This window comes from Acartia tonsa, chromosome 8 (assembly GCF_053477335.1).
Source record: "Acartia tonsa isolate MP-2025a chromosome 8, ASM5347733v1, whole genome shotgun sequence".
Lineage (NCBI taxonomy): Eukaryota > Metazoa > Arthropoda > Copepoda > Calanoida > Acartiidae > Acartia > Acartia tonsa.
Window position 1 is genome coordinate 21005016 of NC_137267.1, and position 15415 is coordinate 21020430.

The 15415-nt window shown below is 34.5% G+C and overlaps 1 protein-coding gene across 1 annotated transcript; it reads left to right on the forward strand.

Annotated features, from left to right (window-relative positions):
* The first annotated feature begins 753 nt into the window (after window positions 1-753).
* LOC145326211 (uncharacterized) lies at window positions 754-14764 on the forward strand. Its single transcript, XM_080169381.1, has 16 exons — window positions 754-876; window positions 1331-1372; window positions 1825-1861; window positions 2335-2392; window positions 3040-3095; window positions 4142-4256; window positions 4568-4599; window positions 7215-7272; window positions 8827-8942; window positions 9618-9648; window positions 9999-10100; window positions 11053-11075; window positions 11606-11678; window positions 12805-12905; window positions 14200-14264; window positions 14564-14764. Exons 1-16 carry the CDS (start codon window positions 836-838, stop codon window positions 14613-14615), a joined length of 1002 nt encoding a protein of 333 aa, XP_080025507.1. The 5' UTR covers window positions 754-835; the 3' UTR covers window positions 14616-14764.
* Window positions 14765-15415: the final 651 nt, after the last annotated feature.

Below are 15415 nucleotides of genomic sequence, written 5' to 3' on the forward strand. Positions count from 1 at the left end.
GTCCGTAACTAATAGTTCTAATTATTGATTTAGGCATATTAAAATTGTTCTATCGATTTCAAACTTATTTCTATAACTTTCAGATTCAAATCCACAAATTAATGCATGATATAATAATCTTAATCCCTTGAATATTGAGGTATCTATTCCTAAGGCGATTAGGTACAAAGGCATCACTTATAAAGCCTTAAAATGTAAATATATATTGACAGTGGCGTGCACAGCGATTCACCAGGGGGTTGTAAAAAGTAAACCCTCAGGGGGTTGAAAAAGGGAGAAGGCCTGCAAGGATGTTCAAGCGTTTTCAAAGGGGAATAAAATTAAGGGTTTCAAATCTTGAAGGGGGTAAAATCAGTGGTTTATCCATTTATCCTCCCCCCCCCCCTCCTCCTAGGACGTTTATAACGTTTCTTATTGCTATGTACACAACTATCCTTGTTAATATTTATTTGTAAAAAAAAAGTGTATCTCCCTTATCTTTCATTTGTTACAGCCAGAGAAATCCAGGGAGGCAGGGGACATTGGACTGTTTATAAACTAGTCCCCAAAGTTTTATAATAAATTTTTCGTTATTTGTTGTCTCAACAACTTTGGGGACTTTTGTTAAATTTTGATTGGTTGGTTTATTAAGTTGATTGTCAAAAAGTTTCAACTACTTATTACACGCTACAGGAGGAATAATTTTGTTTGGATGTGTACAACAATTAATCGACAATTGTCTTATCCCTTTAGATCCCTGATAGAAATCATATTCCACGAAGCTAGAACTAATAAAGTAGAGCCAGTAATTTAGATGTTTATTTTACTTGTGTTATGAAAAATTGACGTGACAAAAATGAAACTGAGAGCTCTTGCATTTTTTATCCTATTTGTAAGGTATTTTTTAAATTTTATTTTACATTTCTTTATGTAAAAAGGGGAAGTATGTGTGTCAATGTGTGTTTGTGCTAAAAGATCTCGTTGACCGCTATATTGATATGATTTTTATTCCGGTTAAGCTATATATAAAATAGTACTGGAAAACTGGTTTTAATCTTATGATTCATTTTAATATTCACGAAAAGCTGTCTTTAGTGCGATGAGTTAAATTTTAAACACCAAAATCTCATTTGCAATCCAACACCCTACAAAAAAAATCTAGAGGGGTACCTACACCACCTCACACCCCCCCCCCCCCCCCTCCTCCAAAGTAAATTTTCTGAGGAGAAGGGATTTAAAACAATACTTGTATATTTACCCCCAAAATAGGTCTTTAATTCCAGTTAGTTATATCTTAGCAGATAGGTGTACCTTACATTTTCTTGACTTTGCATGACTATTGTTATTACAGTGTGAGAGGACAGGACTACTTGTATGAAAGTATCGAAGCTTCCCAGGAAAAATATCATTCAATTTCCAAATAACAAAATTTTTCATTTACATCTGAAGAGACTTAACATGCTCGAGCCAATTTGTAGTTTCTGAAAAAAATATGTAAAATTCATATTTTGTTTGTGAGTTAACCTCTTATATAAAAATTAATATATACTTATCAGGCATTCAAGGATAGGACTATAAGTAAATCTTCCTCGGAATACGACAACATAGATACCGCCTTAGGTAGATTAAAAACATTGGGGAAAATTAACAAGTTCATAAAGTTTTTAAAAAGGACTTAATCATTTTAATCTATATTAGGGATAATCTTTTTTATGATAATCATCGTCTATTGTCTTATCCCTTTAAATCCCTTGTCAAAACAAAATATGTTGCTGAGAATACAGGAATAGGACAATGAAAGATAAATCAAACAACATCCTTTGGGGAGGAATGATATTTTAAACTCCAGGATGATTATGTATTGGACAATGAAAACTCAAAGGTAAAGCTATTCCTTTGTCAACGCAATCATTTCAAAAGTTTGAGCACTCAGCTGTAGGGCAAAAAAATGTTACCTCCATTAATAATATTTTACTATAGCTAGCGTTCCAAAAATCTGTATGTGATTTCCTTTTCCAGAAATTTTTTTGTTCTATATTTTCCTATATTCTACGGCGGAGGGCGGGAAAACGGCGGCGGATCTTTACAAAATTTGTATTTGCCAGGAAACAAATTTTATGAGATAAAGTTTGCTTAAGACCTGAAGGTTCATACTTTGAACCTAAAGTAGTCTTGGACGCTAATATTTTTTATTATTTCTTATTGTTATGGATGTTTCAGTACTTTATCAAAAAAAAGTCTGAAATACTTTTGCTCTGTAACTGGATGACCCTGCAAGATTGGCTGGCATCCTGTGCCCGCCAGAATGGTTTGGTCAAAAATCTGTTTATGTAGAGTTAATATTTTTGTATTAAGGAAACAATTTTAACCAATGCCGACTATTTTGAAGCTCCTGATGACACTAATATTGAAGGTATCTTATTTTTGACTATCTTTAACAACCCAGACAACTACCTGGATGCAGTGTTGGAGACCTTTTTCGTCTGCTAGCAAACGGCTTTCTGCTAATTTGTAGCGACTTAACTGTGCTAATATTTCAAAGACACAATTGAAAGTCGATGCAGAGTCCACGGGTTGGAGACATACAGTTATTTAACCCCTTTCCTCTCTATTATTTTACTTTAAAGTATATAGCAATCAATTAATAGGGTTTGTCTATTTAATAATTTCTTTCATTACAAATAAAGACGTTAAAAATGGTTACTACTGAAGCTTTGTCATGTGTATAGCATTAATAATTAATGAACGGGGAATGCCTTGGTCAAAAACAGGCCCAAATTATTACAGTAGGATTTTTTGCCGCGTAATTATGTCCTTAACAAGCAAGTTACACAATAATAACACATAATTGTTTATGATTTGTGTTTTATACATTCTGTCTCCATTTAAGCAGCTTTTAGAACCTAATAAAAAATGACGCCATACAATACAAATAACCAATGTATGATGGGTAAGTAAATATTCTACAATTGGTCAATTAGAATGTATACTGGCCTATCATTGGTCATTTGTATTGTATGACGTCATTTTTTATTAGGCACTATAAGCTGCTTCATTTAGTTGATGCAGTGAAAGGTGCAGATGTGAAGAAAGAAGATGTACATACTTTGGAAAAGGTCCGTGCTTTCTAATTGTAGGTTTTAAATAAAACTTTATGTTTTGAAAGGAAAAGGAAAAAAAGTAGGGGGGGGGGGGGGGTGTCTGCACAAAGACAGAAAGCATAACACACAGAAATTCATCCTGTTACTTTTTATTAAAATCCCCTGGATTAGAACCGGTTCTGACCCATACTGAGAAGAATAAAAATTTCCTCGTCAAAATCAAATAAAGTGCATACAAAAAAATACCTGTTTTATTGATCCATGGGGACATTGATCCTATAATTTTTCATTTTCTATCCGCGGAAGAGTGCCTATAATAGGATGTGATAGATATCTATTATAGAACATGTATGCATAGACGTTCAAGCTATTTTTTTGGGGGGGGGGTAAAAAATTTTAAGGGGGGGGGTAATTCGTATTTGGGGGGGGGGTAAAATGTCGCGCGAAGCGCGCCAAAATTTTTTTTTACCCCCCCCAAAATTTTTACCCCGGGGGTAAAATTTGCTTGGGGGGGGTAATTACCCCCCCTGAAGTCTGTTGGGGGGGGGGGGGGTAAATTTAGTTTACCCCCCCCAAAATTTATCCCCGGGGTAAAGTTTTTGGGGGGGGTAATTTAAATTTTATTAAATATTTAGTATTGAAAATTTTTTATTTTGGGGGGGGGTATTCACCCCCCCAAAATTGTTTGGGGGGTGTAAATACCCCCTCCTAAATGGTTGGGGGTGCCTACGGCACCGCCAGGGTAGGGGTAAATTTTAAATTGGGGGGGTAAACTGAAAAAAACTACGGCACCCCCAAAATCGTTTGGGGGGGGGGGGGTAATCGCCCCATAACCCCCCCCTTGGACGTCTATGCATGTATGTTAAGTTAGATAGTAGAAGCTCTGATATATAGTGCCTATAAAAATGACGTTATACATTACAAATGACCAATGACAATGAAAATACACAGACTGAATTACCAATGACAGGCCAGTAAACATTTTAATTGACCAATGGTAGGCCAATATGACAGCATTTTTATAGGCACTATAAACAGCTTAGAGAAAGTAATCCAATTAGGCTGACTATTATCTGACTGGTATGCTGGATGCCATCGACAAGAATGGTCTTCTTGATGATGTACCCAATGAAAATGCTAATGTGAATGTTCCCTTGCAAGATTCTAAATCTTCAGGTATAAACTTTTCCCGAATGGCTTTGAAACGGATTAATATCCACTGGATTATCGACAGATCTAGGCCATACTGTAAATCATGTATCGCATTATATCAAGTTTTCTACAAATACAAAACTAGTGTACATTACAATCATAATATTAAAACCAGTTTTGTTAGCACGTGCCTTATCAGGGCTAACAAAACTAGTTTAAATCTTATAATTGTACATTTTTATATCCGCGGATATCTGTTTATAATACGATGCGATAAATAATTAAACAGTTCTAACATGTCTAAATTACCGATCATGGCTTTCCTTATGTTTTAGGTGTCACTGACGATGTTCATACTCTAGAAAAGGTTAGTTTGAGTAACAGGATGTCTATCTGTTTGTATCTTAAGATCTTGCTAACTGCAAGACCGACCTGTTTCTTCTTTACAGTGAAGCTAATAATATAGGTCAAGGAACAGTTTTAACCTCTACCACTCCAAGTCGTCCATGGAAAAAATCCACTCGTCTGAAAAAAATTTACTTTTTTTTCTTCAAGCCAAATGAAATGTGGAGAGTCGTTATCCCCCTTTCCTTTCTCAAGTGCTTTTTAGGCCTCAAGGGGCGTATCTTTAAGTGATCCATAGAAAGTAGTAAGGTTCTTTATCTGTAGCTTAAAACTTTAGTAGCTTTTCAACTGATAAGGTACTCTTTTTCATGAAAGCTTTACCTGGGTCCCCGGATTGTTTTAGGCTTGCATTAAATGTTAGATTAAAGTCTATTTTTCTGCTTTCCCTTCCCCTTTGAAAAGAAATCCTAGATGGCAGGAGCCAACAAAACAGGTCTTTTAATATAAGACTTGTAAATGTGCTGTAAACTTATTTACAAGCAGAGGGGGGACATTGAATTGTAAATTAAACTGATTTAAAAGTTTTAAAATCACGTAATCTTGTTAGTTTGCTAAAAAACTCTACAGAAGTAGTAAATTATCATTGGGGATGTATTGTATATCAATCTATCGTGCATTGGTAACCAGTGGCGTGCGAACCGAAGGGGGCATTTGGGGCAATCGCCCCCCCCCCCCCTAGCGACCAAAACGCCCCCCCCTGCCGCCCCCCCTAGCAACCGCCCCCCCTGCCCCCCCCCCCCTAAATGTTTAAAAATGCCCCATTTTGCCCCCCCCTGGTCAACAAAAATGCCCCTTTTTGCCCCCTACCCTACAAAAAGCAAAACTATCCCAGTTACCAAAAAAAAAGATCAAGAAATACTCCAAAAAAAAATTTTGGCGCTTCGCGCCAAACAGACAGTTACTATTCATTTAACCTTACCAAATTTTTTAATTAGTGTAGAAATTAGGTTATAATCTTTTTTCACTGAACATAACAAACCAGGTTATAGGAAGTATTTTATTTTGTATAATATAAACTTTTTACCAAAGAAATTATGTACATCCCCAATGATGATACACAAAATTACCTTATATAGATTACAATTAGTGGATGAAATGTATGGAAACTCGACTTAATTAACCAACCAATCAAAATTCCATTAAAGTCCCCAAAGTTGTTGAGCCAACGAATAAGAAAATTTTATATGAAATATTGGGGACTAGTGTAATAAATAGCCCAAAAAAACCTCCCTCCCTGCATATTTGAAGAAAAAAATTTGCGCTTCGCTCCCTTCCAAATGGTTTCTGCTATGAAATATTGGGGACTAGTGTAATAAATAGCCCAAAAAACCCTCCCTTACTGCATATTTGAAGAAAAAAATTTGCGCTTCGCGCCCTTCCAAATGGTTTCTGCTATGAAATATTGGGGACTAGTGTAATAAATAGCCCAAAAACCCCTCCCTTCCTGCATATTTGAAGAAAAAAATTTGCGCTTCGCACCCTTCCAAATGGTTTCTGCTATGAAATATTGGGGACTAGTGTAATAAATAGCCCAAAAACCCCTCCCTCCCTGCATATTTGAAGAAAAAAATTTGCGCTTCGCGCCCTTTCTGCTTTTTATCACAATGAAAGGACAAGTAATTTTTTTTATTTTTTACACAGTTCATTATATCTTTGGTTTTTATGGTACAATAGATTTTTTGTGGATTATAATATTAAAAAAAATAAAATTTCTTGCTGTTTCGAGCATCCAGTATGTAATTTACTTTGACTGTCATCACACAACATACAGGAAAAAGGATTTGTGACTTTTTCTACCTAAAATATATATTTATTTCAACAGATGCTCTTTAAATCTACTTGTCTGTATTCTTATTAATGATTTTTTGTGCTTGGCTACTTAAAGATGTTGTCATCCTTGTTGTCAAACAATAAAGAAATATTTAATATCATTTTCTCATATTAGGTTAATTTTTGGTAAATTATTTCCAAAATGGGTGTTTTTATCTCCCCCCCCCCCCCCAATTTTTTTTAATGGGGTTATTCATCCTTCCTGCTGAGATTTTATAACATCCCCTTCCACCCATTAAAAATGTTTTGTGGTGGAGGGGGGGGGGGGTGTTAATTTATCTTCTGTACTATTTTTTTGAAGATGCTTTCTAGCTCCCTTCCCTTCGGTCATTGCAGCGTGGGGAGAAGGGATGGGGGAGAAGAGATGGGGGGGGGGGAAGAGATGAGGGAGGGAAGAGATGGGGGGGAAGAGATGAGGGGGGAAGAGATGGGGGGGAAGAGATGTGGGATATAAATGGGAAATAGGGATGGGGGAAGGGATGGGGAAGAAGGGATAAGGACTAGGAGGCCCATAATCAAATAATCCCACCCCTTAAAACGCCCTTATTTAAAATTAGTATATATAATCAAAATGCCCCCCCCTAAAGCAAAGTGCCCCCCCGGGGCACTTTGATTTAGGGGGGGGCAAAATTTTACAAAATCTTCAAAATGCCCCCCCCTAGACAAGGTGCTTCGCACGCCACTGTTGGTAACCCACAAGATCCTTGACTATTTTATTTTAGAAATGTTAAAAACCATAAATTTTAGGCAGAGTTTTATTTGAGTGGTATGCTTGATTCAATCAACAAGAACCTGGATGATCAAGGTAAATATTAGGGATTTTCTTTAATTACGTTCTGTACATGAGTACGCAGCAGTGGAATCATCTGATTTATATGAAACTTGGCATTATTCTACGCAGCGAAACAACTATTTAATTTCAAAATGTGACCAAACGTAAAAGTAGTACATACTGCTGCTAAACCAGAAAATTGACATTAAAAAATAAGAGTATGGGATGCTTTGGCTTCTAAACAGGTGCTACTGCAATAAGACTTGACTGTTAGGTTTTAGGACAGAAAAAGACTCTTTGCTTAAATTACTTAACCCTTGTTGTTTGATCTGACCCTATAGTGTCATGGACAGATGCCTCGCCAAAGAAGAAGTTGTTCTAATTCCCCCAATACCCAATACTAGAATATCTTGTAGGTCATGTATATGTTATCCTTTCCCATTTTCTTTAGTCAGCAAGCTTTGTTTGTTGTCATCCTTGTTCTTAACCTTATAATTGTTTCAATATTAGAGAAAAACACTAGAGGGAGAAGGGGAATTCCCCTAATGACCTTGTGCAACTTTCAATTGGGTCTGTTAAAATCAACCAATGGTGTCGGGAATATTATTATCTGTAAATACATCTATACTATAGATCTGTTGTTTCAATTGTTATTGATATGTCTTTTCCTAAAAGATATTATTTTTACTCAGAAAAAAAATTATAAAAGATAAGTACTTTTAAAATATTAAATGAACTGTTATCTTTAATTTTGTTTATTTAACTCTTGTGTACTTAAAAAGTATTACAAATTGTAAGTCGTTTTAGCAGAATAGATTATCAAAACAAGAAAAAGATATTTCGGGTATAGTCCCTTTCGTGACAACGCCTCTTAAGGGGCGTGTTTTGTCGTATTTTCACAGTAGTTTTTCTCCTATTTCTAACCCTGCGGGGGGCTCTGATCAAACTAATCACCAAACCAAACTTAACTTAACCTGAAATAAGCTATCAAAAGCTACTGCGGAAATACAACGAACAGCCCCTTAAGAGGCGTTGTCACCCGATATTTCTTTGGTTTTACGTTTTGGGTTATATCAGACAAAAAAGAAGTCATTGTTTGAACAAATTGTATTTTTTAGATGTAGCTACAGATAAAGGACTTACAAGCTTTTTATTTAGGAAGGGAGAGGGAGGAGGGAAGGGTAACTGGGCACGCAAAGTGCGCTGAAATGATTTTATCCTTATCCCCAAAGTTTTTTACCTGGGAGTCAAAATATTTATTTAATATAAAATTTACCTGTTCTGGAAAAATATTTTGGGTTGCAAATGCGGCTTAAATACGGCTGCGACTTTTTAAAAATCAGCAAAGGCTGCTGTGAAGTTTTTTATAATGCCTATAAAAAAATGACGTCATGCAATACAAATGACCTATCATAGGACATTACACAGACTAAATTATCAAGTGCTGTCCAGTATACATTTTAATTGACCAATGGTAGGAAAAAATGACGTCATTTTAAATAAGCACTATAAATAGCTTTGGCAGGTGCAGCAATTAGGCTGAAAATATTTTTTTTATTTTGATTAAAACTAGTTTTTATCCATCAGTGAAGGTAGAAGAAGATGATTACGACCTTGTAGAAGAAGCAATTCTTATGGAACAGAATATAGTCAAAGATCATATCATTGATGATTATGAAATTGACTACAATCAACTCTCAGAGGTAATTTAGAATAATACAACATTTAGGTACAATTTAGGAAGCATAGCAACACTATAATTGTTACCATCAAGTCTTTACGTCCATTTGAAACATGCTGATTTTTAACTTTTTGACAACAAAATTTTGAATGATATAATTATCCTATCAGTATGATTTTTAAAATAATGATTCCTATAACAACAAGGTACAATGTTATGAGCAAAGCATCTCTATAATAAAGTCCTAAAAGTATGTCCTTAGATAGTATCCTGTTTTGCAACAAATTTACTTACAATTTTGTTTTGACTTATACATTTATGTTATGCTTATTCAGTTCTGACACTGTATAAGTGGTAATGTTCGTTTATCATACCGTTTCAGAGCTTCGCTTTTATAAATGTTGTCATTCTTATTTTTGCCATGCATTGTTAGGTAAAAAAACAACCTACAAAGGTGCAAGGTCATACAGAGAAAATAACAGAAAGTTTGTAAATTAAAGTATTATTTTTAAAAAATACTGTATTCTCTCTATGATTACTTAATAAGTTTCTTTTAAACACATTGGTCAAAAGATTTAAAAAATAAATATATGAATATTAATAATCATACAAAAATAAACTATTTTAATCCCAAAATTTAACAATTCATCCCAATTCTTTGTAAAACATTACAATTAATAATTTTTAAATATTTCAGTTGAAGTTGAAGAATGATTATGATTTATCAGGTAGTAGCAAGGCTCGGCAGCCGGTACCAGGTATCTGGTGTGCGGCTGCCGAGCCATAATTAGTTGTCAAAAATAATTGGCCAAGTCCTATAAAGTTTTTTAGGTTAGATAGGGTACCCAAAGTCTTAAATACTCCTTTCTATCTAAGCTAAGAAAACCATAACTAACCAAGAAATTTTTAAAGATTTTGGCTCACTAAAAATAACTTCCTTTACCCATCCCTATCCCTTTTACTGGATGAACAAACTGGCCAATAAATGATGTTCATGTTAGCAACTTGAAATGACGACAATTTTTCCCTTGCCATAATATCCACATATATATTGTACATTCATTCTTGTTCTTTATAGATGAGGTTGTAGCTGTAGATACATCTCTGGACTATGTTGAATATCCAAACAATGTCGTTGAGGTTGAAAAAGAACAACTCCTTATACAAGTCAGAGAAATAGGTTAGTAATTGACAAATGTTTGTGTAGTTTTTTTTTAAAGCGTAGCAACTGTATAATCGAAAGTTCGTATTTCCATTTAAAGTATGTTGCTTTTAACCTTTATAACAACAAGTTTTATGTGACAACATAATTATCCTATTCATCTGATTTTTGGTAAAATGATTATTATAGTAAAGCATCCCTATAATTAAGGCCTTAACATAAAAGTATGTCCTTAAACAGTATCCTTTATTAAGGCAGTTTTGCAACAAATCTATTTACAATTTTGTTAAGACTTATTCATTTATATTCTGCTTTTTTAAATCTGACAATCTACAAGTTTTTAATGTTTGTTTGTAAGGCAGTTTTGCAACAAATCTATTTACAATTTTGTTAAGACTTATTCATTTATATTCTGCTTTTTTAAATCTGACAATCTACAAGTTTTTAATGTTTGTTTGTCCTACCGTTTAAGAGCATCGCTTTTATGGATGTTGTCATCCTTGTTCAATACAAAGTTGCTTCTGGCATAGAGCAGATACACGTAGACGGAAACATCCTACTACTTTAACATATTCTTATGTAAAAGTTACAGGATGTCTTTCTATCTGTGTTTACCGAATGATCTTGCTAACCGCTGAACCGTTATATGATTCTACATTTCAATGTATCTTCTCATAGGTTCTGGGAAGGTTTATTACTATCTTAGGCGAGAGTACCACCACTATTCCAAGTGAAATCGCCCCTAAAGAAAACGACCTTACCCAAATTATTTTTTCTACTTTTTCTTTAACATTCTTTAACAGGCATATCTGAACATTTTTAAGATAAAATTTTTAAAAGTGTTTCTTTACTACAATTTTATTTGTATCCGAAACAGATAATTCAAACTTTAATTTGGTGGTGATAAAATCGTCCTATCGATTTCAAAACCTTTCCGGAAATTTATATTCTATTGTTTTAATATTTTTAGGACAGGGAAACGGATCACAAAAGGTATAAAAATTTGATGCTGTGAGAATTGGTGCAAAAAATATGACGTAACAAAAAAAATTAGCCAATGAGAGGCCGTTATTGACCAATGGCGGCCACTACCATTGCCGCCATTGGTCAATAACGGCCTCTCATTGGCTAATTTTTTTTGTTACGTCATATTTTTTGCACCAATTCTCACAGCATCTAAAAATTTCTAATCATTTTAAATTTATTTCAAATGTATCCTTATGTAAAAGTAACAGGTTGGTTGTTTGTGTGTTTTTATATCTGTCCGTCTGTGTGTACCGAAGGATCTCGTTGGTTTCTAAAGCTAGTAGAGAAATTAGATTTTTCCAGTCATATTTCTTATTTTTAGGTAAGGCTATAGTAACCCTAACATAGGTTAGACTAGAAAATTTTATAATTTGGTCCGGCAGAAAAAAAATATACAGTAATGTTTGCTGTTTAATATAATGGCCGAAGGCAATAAGTTTTTTTCTACTGATGTATAATCCTTTCCTAAAAGTTAATACTGACAAATTAATATTCAGGGTCCCAAGGATTTTGTCTACTTTGAGAACATTAGCACTGAGATGAAAGCCATGGAAATTACCTTGTCCCTGGGTAAGTTTGAAAGCTACTATACAACTCACCTCAACTTATACCTTAACTCGTTAGGGCGAATTCCTCTTCTATTTTTTAAGTGATCATCTAGACAATCCCGAGCATTTTCCGTGTGTGATGGGATGCGATTTTCTTAAACCCAAGGATATTAAGTTAAGTAACATTCAACAGATAACCAACCCTTTGATTGCACGAGCTTTGTCTGAGAAGTCCTAACTGTGCATGGTAATGAGATGTGCCCCCTACTCTAACTGTTCATGTCGCACATCGGACATATAAGCACCAGGAGCCATTTGTAACATCTTTGTTATGACGCGGTGTCGGGCTGAGATTAGAATCTATCACCTCCCCGACGACGAGTGGAGGCGATACGTGTTGAGCCATGGTCGCGGCTCTTCACCTCAACTCATACATATTATAATTAAAACTATATCTGATAAAAAGAAACATGTGCCTATGTTTTAAAAATATTTCATGCCACATACAACAAAGCTTTAAAAACTTAACCTGACCTATTATAACTTATAATCTAGTTTGAGTGATATTCACAATACTATTTTAAGAATGCCTGATTCTAAACTTCTTAACTGATTTTCCTTGTATCTGACTATAAGAAAAGTGTTCTTGTATTAGAGTAAAACACTAGAGGGCGAAGGGGTTAATAACTGTATGTCCCCATCCCATGGACCTTGTGCCGACTCTCAATTGGGATTTTGAAAATCAAACAAAAAACCAATAGTGTCGGGAATATTAACACAGCCAAGTAGCAGAAAACAATTTGCTAGCAGACGAAAAAGGGGAAATGGGGACAGGTAGTTATCTGTATATATACATCTATACTTTAGATCTATTGTTATTGTTAATATACAAAGGGTTAGTCATTTTAGATTTGAGTTATGAAGAAAAACATTCTTGAGACTCTATCACGTATCTAAGAAGCAGCTTAAAGTGCCTAATAATAAATGACGTCATAGAATACAAATAACCAATTATAGGCCAGTATACATATATTGTAATTGACAAATGGTAAATGTATACTGGTATATTATTGGTCATTTGTGTTGTATGGCGTAATTTTTTAGTAGGCACTATAAGATGCTTCCATATCTCATCATCCATATTTTAGCCATTTTCATGGGAAGCACAGTGCTGTTAGTTGGTGGAGTGCTGGCTACTCTTCATGTATGGCGGGCAGTCAGACCTGACCCTCTGGAGGCTAGAAACCAGGTAGGGACAGGTGTGTGTGTGTAGCCACAGCTCCTCGGTTAGTTGGTGGAGTGTTGGCTACTCTTCATTTATGGCGGGCGGTCAAACCTGACCCTCTGGATGCCAGAAACCAGGTAGGGAAAAGTCATGTGGACAGGTTAATTGTCCAGGTATTCCCAGGGAGGGAGGGGACATTGGGCTGATTTATTACACTAGTCCCCCGGTCAATGTTTTAAAATAAAGTTTTCTCATTCGCTGGCTCAACAACTTTGTCGACTTCTTTTAAATGGTTTGTTCATTAAGTTGAATGCCCCATGTTTCAACCACTAATTGTAATCTACAGAAGGGAATATTTCGTGTGTCATTATTGGGGATGTACATCAATTTATCGGCCACTGTCTTATCCCTTTAGATCCCTCTGAGGTATAACTATTAAACTAATTGCACACCAATTCATATAAGGAGCTTAATCTATATTCTGATTATTCAGTTCTGACACTATACAAGTGCTAATGTTCGTTTGTCCTACCGTTTCAGAGCTTCGCTTTTATGGATGTTGTCATCCTTGTATTTTCTTTGAATCCAATTCTAAAGTCAAACAGTGTTATAAAAATAGAAGGATTATTAACAGATAATATTATTCAATTTGAAGATCTCTAAAAATTATTTTTTTACAAAAACAATTTTGGTATTCCGGATATCCTATACCTAGAGGATTCTCCGAATTATTTTTATAAATCCAATCTACCCTCATCCCAATGATCTAAAGGCATAAGACAATGTCCGTTAAATTGATGTACACCCCTAATGATTATACACAAAATTACCCCTTCTGTAGATAACAATTAGTGGTTGAAACATTTGGACGTTCATCTATATGAATCAACCAACAAAATTTAATAAAAGTCCCCAACTTTGTTAAGCCAACGAATAAGAAAATGTTATTATAAGACTTTGGAAATTATTGTAATAAACAATCCAATGTCCCCTCCTCCCTGCCCTCATCCTAAGGCTCCTAAAAGGCTTGAATAGTATTTTTTCTACTTTAGGCATCCATTGCTTTTGAGATTATATATTTCAACTTCTAGTAGCTGTGTTTAGTGCCCTAGGAAAATGGGAATAGATGTCACAGCTTTTGGCCTACCTATTCTATTGACGTCATAGTAGAGGGAACGAGGAAGGGAAGGGGAAAGAAACCCCCTAGAAAAGAAAAGGGGTATAGGGTATTTCCTGACGTCAATATAATAGGTAGGCCAAAACCAGTGACAACCATTTTGCTAGGGCGCTATGGACAGCTACGCACTTCTATTTTTAGGGAATGAAAACAGTAAAGCTGTCAGGGATAGTCAAATCTTATGCCAAGCTCCCTGCGGATATCAGGTTAGGACAATTTTAATCATTCTAACATGCCCTTGGCTTCAAGGCACAAAAAACACGCTGCATTGTTTGAAAATTCTGCAGCTAGAGCCCAAAAAAAATATTCTAATTTATAGCCAGCAACAATTTTTAATAGATTTTTTGTTAAACCTAACCATACATCATTATTTTATTTTGTCGACTTTATCGATAGTCTATTATTCTACAGAATTTTTCTAATAGGAGGGAGGTGGGGGGAGTCGGTGTTAAAGATAGGTTTTAAATAATTTTTTACTTAAGGTTCATAACTTCATGTTTTTTAGGACACTGAAAAACCCTTCAATTGCTTACCAAGAGCTGTATGAACCTGTTTGAAAACATAAACAACATATGTACTTATGCCAAGAAATGTAAAAAATATAAATCTTTTTATAAAAAAACAAAAACTTTTTACTTTTCCTATAGTGAAAATTCAAACTAAGTTTTAACTTGCCTTAATTTGAAATATATCATATATATTAAAATGTTTATTTTTATTGAACTTTATTGAACACAGAAGGCCTACAAATTATATGAAATAGCCAAGATCCAATAATGCATAGGGAAAGCTTCACTGAAGAAAAAACGCGTAAAATTAGTATTTTTCACGTATTTATGTGAACTGCGAGATAATTGTGCTTTTAAGATTGAAGACTATGCCAGATTATCTATAGGCCTTCTTTTTTAGGTTACAATTCTGTGCGAGCATTATCTATACGTTCCACCCTAGCCTTTTTAGTTACCAGGAACACAATTTGATTTTCAATTTGACTTTAAATTTATTTTTGATTGATTACTTTTAAAAAAACATTAATTCTACATTTATTACAGTTTACTGTTATGTACAAAGTGTATTGTAAGCTTCTTGTTGCGTTGCTATTAATTGGTTTATCACCAACTTTTTATCAATAAAAAAATCCTTACATAATAAAGATATATCTTAAGTTATAGCTTATTTCTAGATACGAAGCAAAATAACAATTTTGTCTCAGTAATATTCTGGAGAGTGGAAAAATTGGTAGGAAAAATAGTTATTTAAGGATGAATTAGTGTTTTTTAATATACCAAATATTATAATATTATTCTCCTAATTCCTTATCACTAAGACGACATTTATAAATCAGCTGATTTTCTGT

What these genes read in the sequence shown, in the direction of transcription:
- LOC145326211 (XM_080169381.1), top strand. Translation starts at nt 836, where the DNA reads ATGAAACTGAGAGCTCTTGCATTTTTTATCCTATTTGTAAG. An exon ending in TTTTTTATCCTATTTGTAAG is followed by an intron (nt 877 to 1,330) that starts GTATTTTTTAAA and finishes TTGTTATTACAG; the next exon opens with TGTGAGAGGACAGGACTACT. An exon ending in TATGAAAGTATCGAAGCTTC is followed by an intron (nt 1,373 to 1,824) that starts CCAGGAAAAATA and finishes ATATTTTAAACT; the next exon opens with CCAGGATGATTATGTATTGG.